The sequence below is a fragment of the Sinocyclocheilus rhinocerous genome, unplaced genomic scaffold (genome assembly GCF_001515625.1).
Source record: "Sinocyclocheilus rhinocerous isolate Xijiao unplaced genomic scaffold, SAMN03320098_v1.1 scaffold1779, whole genome shotgun sequence".
Classification (NCBI taxonomy): Eukaryota; Metazoa; Chordata; class Actinopteri; order Cypriniformes; family Cyprinidae; genus Sinocyclocheilus; species Sinocyclocheilus rhinocerous.
The window spans coordinates 107,833-114,242 of NW_015662579.1; the positions used below are offsets into that span (position 1 = coordinate 107,833).

The 6,410-nt window shown below is 39.4% G+C and overlaps 1 protein-coding gene and 1 pseudogene across 1 annotated transcript in view; one reads left to right on the forward strand and one right to left on the reverse strand.

Annotated features, from left to right (window-relative positions):
• LOC107728087 (mitochondrial inner membrane protease subunit 1-like) overlaps positions 1 to 5,859 on the reverse strand; it is a 14,764-nt pseudogene extending 8,905 nt beyond the window's left edge.
• Positions 5,860 to 5,873: 14 nt separating this feature from the next.
• LOC107728084 (elongator complex protein 4-like) overlaps positions 5,874 to 6,410 on the forward strand; it is a 77,495-nt gene continuing 76,958 nt past the window's right edge. Inside the window, exon 1 of the mRNA XM_016538158.1 lies at positions 5,874 to 6,121. Coding sequence (XP_016393644.1) covers positions 5,953 to 6,121 — 169 coding nt within the window. The 5' untranslated portion in view covers positions 5,874 to 5,952. The remainder of the gene's footprint in view (positions 6,122 to 6,410) is intronic.

A 6,410-nucleotide genomic window follows, 5' to 3' on the forward strand; every position in this document is an offset into this window, starting at 1 on the left:
TTAGCCCAGAGAGGGCTCCAGTCCCCGAGATTAGCCCAGAGAGGGCTCCAGTCCCCGAGTTTAGTCCAGAAAGGGCTCCAGTCCCCAAGTCAAGCCCAGGGAGGGCCACTGTTCCCGAGTTAGGCCTACGGAGGGCCTCTAAAGACTATATTCTCCCCAAGGATTTTTTTTGGGGGGGGTTAGTATGGGTCCGTCCATAGTGGCCGGGCCGGGTGGCGAGGCCAAGGCCACGGAGGCCGTCCAGCCATGGCCTTCTGAGTTCCCTGCTCTGCCGTGGCCTCCTGAACTGCCTGCTCCACCATGGCTTCCTAGTCTGCCTGCTCTGCCAAGGCACCCCGAGCTCCTGCTTCGCCATGGCACCCTGGACTGCCTGATCCGCCCTGGAGGTATTCCCCGTCTCCCAGTCCTGCACCAGCCTTCATGGCACCCACCCCCCATCCCCGTTGGACGTTGTACGGCGCGGGACGCACCTTCCGGGAGGGGGGAGTAATGTCAAGACTCTGTTCCTGGTTTTGTGTGCGTTTTGCTTTCCATGTGCCTTCCTTGCCCTTATTTGGTTCTTCCTGTTCCTGTCCCCATTTAGTTCTATTAGTTCCAGGTGTTCCTTGTTATTAGTTATCCTCCTCACCTGTCTGCCCCTCGTTATCTGCCCTATTTGAGTTCTAGCCCGTTCTGTTCTCCTTCGTCCGGTATTGTGAATGTCGATCCCCGTGTCCTACGTGTGGGTTTTCCCTGTTGTAAATAAAGTCTGTGATAATTCTGGAATCTCCTTCGTCTCCTCGCTCCTTCACAGTAGGCACACCGTGACACAACACCATTCAGATTCTGATAAAAACAAAGGATTTTGATCCAGAACTTTATTCCCTCTAGTTCTATCCATCAATTTCCTTCAAACTGATTGGCTCTCTCTCGTTCTCGCCCTGACCTCAAGAGACTGTCTGTAATGCAGACCAGCTTGGCAGAATGTGTGGGGGAGAACACAGCATCCCCAACTACGTCTAGTCGTCCAATCACCAGCACTGTCACTGTTGTGGGCATCCAGCATAGGTGAGGATTAAGGATTTAGCATAATAAGATTACACGGCCAGTGAATGATATCAAGAGACAGTCCATATGCGGCCGCCTGGTTTTCCACTGGCACCCTGTGTGTGTGAGAGAGAGAGGCTGGGTGAGTCAGCTGCTTGGAATCAAATGGAGTTTAGCCAAAATCAAACAGACCTTCAGACAATTGAGATTAAATCTCAATTTCTGAACATTCCCCTGTGTGTTCGGAACAAGCACGGAATCTGCCACATGATTCCCTGGGCGGGGAAGTGACAGAACCCAAATTAATTTTATCTAACAATTGGATAATTAACTCCAAGTCTCCCCTTAAAGGGGTCATATGATGCTGCTAAAAAGAACATTATTTTGTGTATTTGGTGTAATGAAATGTGTTTATGCGGTTTAAGGTTCAAAAAACACATTATTTTCCACATACTGTGCATTATTACCCCCAAAACCCATAATGCAACAGAAGGGAGAAAGGGTTCCCAGAGAGCTCAGAAGCAGGTGGCATCAAAATGCTCTTTTAATCCTATAAATCTGCTGTAAAACAAACTTTTGGAATTGAACAAATCTCTTGAGACAGAGCTGTCATCTGATGTTTTAGAAGCATTTAATCTGATAAACCGCTCTAAATAACAGATTATTTACAGTTTAAAATATGGCACCAAGACTTGTTGAATTAAGATTATTATAATATCATTACATGGCAAATGCTTTTCCATTTCACGTGAGAACTTGCCAACAAGTAAGACAATAACTAAAAAGAAAAAAGTGCTTTGAAAAAATAAAACAAGCTATTGCATCTTGAACTTAAAGGGGTCATATGATGCGATTTCAATTTTTCCTTTCTCTTTGAAGTGTTACAAGCTCTTGGTGCATAAAGAAGATCTGTAAAGTTGCAAAGACTAAAGTCTCAAATCCAAAGAGATATTCTTTATAAAAGTTAAGAGTCAGCCACGCCTACCTAAAACGGCTCGTTCTAACACCCCCCCACATGTCTACGTCACGATGTGGGAATATTTGCATAACGCCGCCCAAATGTTCACGCAAAGAAAGAAGGCGTAACTTTTATTCTCGCTGTAGTATTGTTGTCGCCACCGCTATGCCGTGGAGACACTGTGTTTCGTTGTGAAAGCGAAACTACTTTGATATAATAATAATAATAATAATAATGTACAGTATGTGGAAAATAATGTGTTTTTTGAACCTTAAACCGCATAAACACATTTCATTACACCAAATACACAAAATAATGTTCTTTTTAGCAACATCATATGACCCCTTTAAGACATGGACGTTGCATTAATATGGCAGATGAAGTAAAAAAAAAAAAATTGTGAAATAGTATTTAACTATTAAAATATGCGAAATAGTTCAATAGATCCTGCAAAAACGCACTCTCCATTTAAATAACGATGAACTGGAAATATTTCTTCCTGAAATAACAAAAATGAGCCAAAACACATTATGTGAGACATGATAATTAAGAACCTTTCGGCCTTCAAAACTTTTTTTTGTGCAGTGTCGGGGAAATATTTTCGGTTGCCAAAATTTTAGTGCACAATTATATAGCATTACGATAATAAACTGCATACAATTTAGGGCTGCACGATTAATCGAATGCGATTGTCATGCGCATTTTGTTAAAAAAGCCGGTTCTGTAATCAGCAGGAAATCATCATCACGCGTGCTTCACTGAAAGATACGCATGACAATCGCAGCTTCTGTCGAATCGCGATCTCGATTCCATTCCGATTTATCGTGCAGCCCTAATACAATTCATTTAAAAAAATATATATATATTTTTTAACACCAGTCAAAAATAGTTTCAAATATTGCAGTAAAATACATAGATATCCCTTTAAGAGTCCGTTACAATTAAATATATACTGCAAACACCTGGTATACAAAGCAAAGCGTGCAAACAGCAATTCAGGCATTGAGACTGGTGTCACACTTGTGTAAAGGTCACAGTGACTCCATGCCACCATCTAATGTGCGAACACTCCACTGACCTCCTGAAATAGCAAAGAAAATAAACAGCAGCCCAGGTGACACTGGAAAGCAGGCTGTAATTCTGAGCACCATTGTTCATGATTGCCGGACATTCAGAATGAAAATTAGTAAAAAAAAAAAAAAAAAAATGGTTAAGAAAACAATAAATATATTGTATTGAAAAAAAATATATACTAATTTATAATACACTACCGGTCAAAAGATTGGAATAATATTTTTTTTGTATGTCTTTGAAAGGAGTTTCTTACATTCTTACACCAAGGCTGCAATTTTTTGATCAAAAATACAATAAAAAGAGCAATATTGTGAAATATAATTACAATTTAATACAACTCTTTTTTATTTTAATATATTTTAAAATTTAATTTATTCCTGTGATGGCAAAGTTGAATTTTCATCACCATTTCTCCAGTCTTCAGTGTCACATGATCCTTCAGAAATCATTCTAATATGCTGATTTTCGAAAACATGAAAAAATCTTATTTCAACTTTTGACTAGTTGCATATATACTGTACTATAAAATATTTTTGTTTGTTTTGTTTTTTCAGTTTCTGAATCCCCTTCTGGGATTTAGAGAGGCAATAAAAAAAATCTTAAATTATGTGTAAACTTTTAAATATTTGAAATTTTAAAATACCCTGAGCAAAAAGACAGGAACTCAATCCCAAGGGCTGCTTCAGAGCTTCTTATCACAGCCCATCTGAATTCAGACATACATGAGGAGCTCGACTTTGGGAGCTTCTGCGGGACTTAAGAAGATTACATAGATTCGAATAGTGTTAACTAAGACGGCGTTCCCCCGAGAACCCAGATGGAAGGAAGATGAGGAGGGGGGACCTCTCTGATGTTCTCGATCTGTGTGGCAGAAGGCAGCTGAGGCCTGAGGGTGGCCTCGTATTGCTCTCTTTGTTCTCATTGGTCCTTCATGTCCAGTGAAAGGGATCGGAGAACCTAGAGATTTGGTAATCGGGAGGCTATCAGCGCAGCTATCAAAACGAGGCTGGCACCTGGTTGGTTGATGGAGGACAGATGTCTGCATGCATGACATAAAGGATGCCTTTCTCCATCACTTGATTTTTACAACAGTCTAATGGAAATCAAATGAATTTTAAAAGGCAGATAATGACTAAAGCCAATTACAGAGTCAATCCCCATAAATATGAACAAAAGCGAAGCGATTTCAAGGGATGCTGAGCTAGTTCTGTAACAATGACGTGACATAAATAGACTAATCTTTATTGAAATGAACTTTGACTGCAGTCTGAACCCAAGAGGGAGCTGAAAGGCAAACAGATCTTATCGGATGTCCCAAGATAGGCCTTCTGTTTTGGCTAAAAGAGAAATCTTACAATTCTCTATTCACTAAATGCCCATCCCTAGCACCGATTTCTTTCAAATTAGCCTGCTTTGTTTTTACGTTATAGATATCTTTGAATTCATATAGGAAAAAAATACAGATTAATGCAGTTTTCAGAGCAGAGCGTAAAATGACCTTCCTGTGGGTCACAAATAATAGTAACCACAGCCCTATAATTGTGCTGGCATCCAAGATTATTACTTTCCTTTCAACACTAACGCAAACAAACCTTCCGCAGATGACAATCTAACTTCCCTTCTGAGCAACGCCACTATATTCTTAACCTCAGATTGTGGTAGCAGAGAGAATCACATTGGGGAAACCCAAGCAAGCTGCTCAGGAAACATTTGACATGTTATGACTGTTAGTATTAGCACTGTGTGGAACAATATGAGCTGATAAAGCTGACATCATAAAAATAACATAAGAGATACCAGCATTTGGACAAACTAAAAAGAGCACCTCAACAATAAAGGGACCTGTCTAGAGGATATCTAGAATTATTTTTTGTACAGAAACGAAAAAAAAAAAAGTTTCTGAATGGCCAAAACTATCAGAGATAAGACTCAGCTGACACTCACTTATACGAAAGGACACATTATCCACCTATAAATTAATTACAAGTCTGTAAATATATGCTAAAAACTGATTTACATATGTTTTATTATGTGAGAAACTACCACAGTCAGTAATAAGGAAATTGGTATGGGTCAAAGACGAGACGTCCCATTTTGGTGGCCGCATCAAATTAAATTGACTAAATATTTATAACACAGAATGCATATTAAATGCAAAAATGTCTACTTTAATGTTTCAAATAACTTCTGTGAAAATAAAATGTCAAAATATGGGTGAAATAATGTTCCATTGTGTCATTCAGCATAACAGATGTTTTTATGTAAAAATGAAACAACATGCTTATTCTGACCTATACTTATTAAAATATACAAACATAATTTTTTTTTCAGGCTTCTTTGACGAATAGAAAGGTCAAAACAAACAGCATTTGTTTCAAATACACATCTTTTGTAACATTGTAAATGTCTTTACTAGAATCTGGTAAACTATCTTTACTAGATTATGTATTAATCTTTAAAAAAATAACACGATTAAAATGACAGCTTCAGTATTTACAATGTGGTTATGAAAGAAGCTCTGATCTGTTCACTACATTTCCTAAGTCTTGTCTAAAGTACAAGGGCATCATGATTTTAGTGTTATTATGGCTCAGGTGGGTCAGTTTCAACATCGATAGCAGGATGTGCATACATGATCTACTGCAGGAATGTCACGTGATGGAATTATAATAAACGATACAGTAATTTGTACAATAATCCTACCTGATTCATGTCCACTGAAAGCTTGCTGTTTGTATATCTTGATCACACGTTCACTACGCAGGCGCAGTCAACCTTGAACTTCATTGCATCATCGTCTTTGAACAAGTCTCCTTCTGATTGGCTAAGAAAAGAGCAATTCAGTCGCTGATTGGCTGTAGCGTCACCGGCGTTGCTGTCAACACCAGAAAAACATGGCGGCTCCCGTGAGCGGCATGGCTGGATCCACCAGCATAGGCAACGCAACTAGTTTTCAGAAAAAAACCCGAAGAAAACTAGTTTCTATCCTTGGTACACGACCGTCTGTACAGAACGGACAGCTCTTAGTATCGTCTGGCGTCAGCTCGCTTGACTACGTGATTGGTCAGTACAATTCACTCGGTTTAAGCTCACTAGGCACGTTTCCATTACCCTTCAAATTGCGCAAATTGAAATTGAAAATACGCCTAATGGAAACGCGTCAATTTCGCAAAAGCGGCCATATATCGCAAAAAAGTTTTTACGCTCGCATGAGGTGGTTTTTCAGGCAATGCGAAAAAGGAATAATTCGCAAAACTGCAATGGAAACGGCTTTTTCGCATTTACAGGTCACATGGCGTATGTAAAAAGTCATATGATCATTCTTCAATGTACTATAACCTCCAAGAAACAC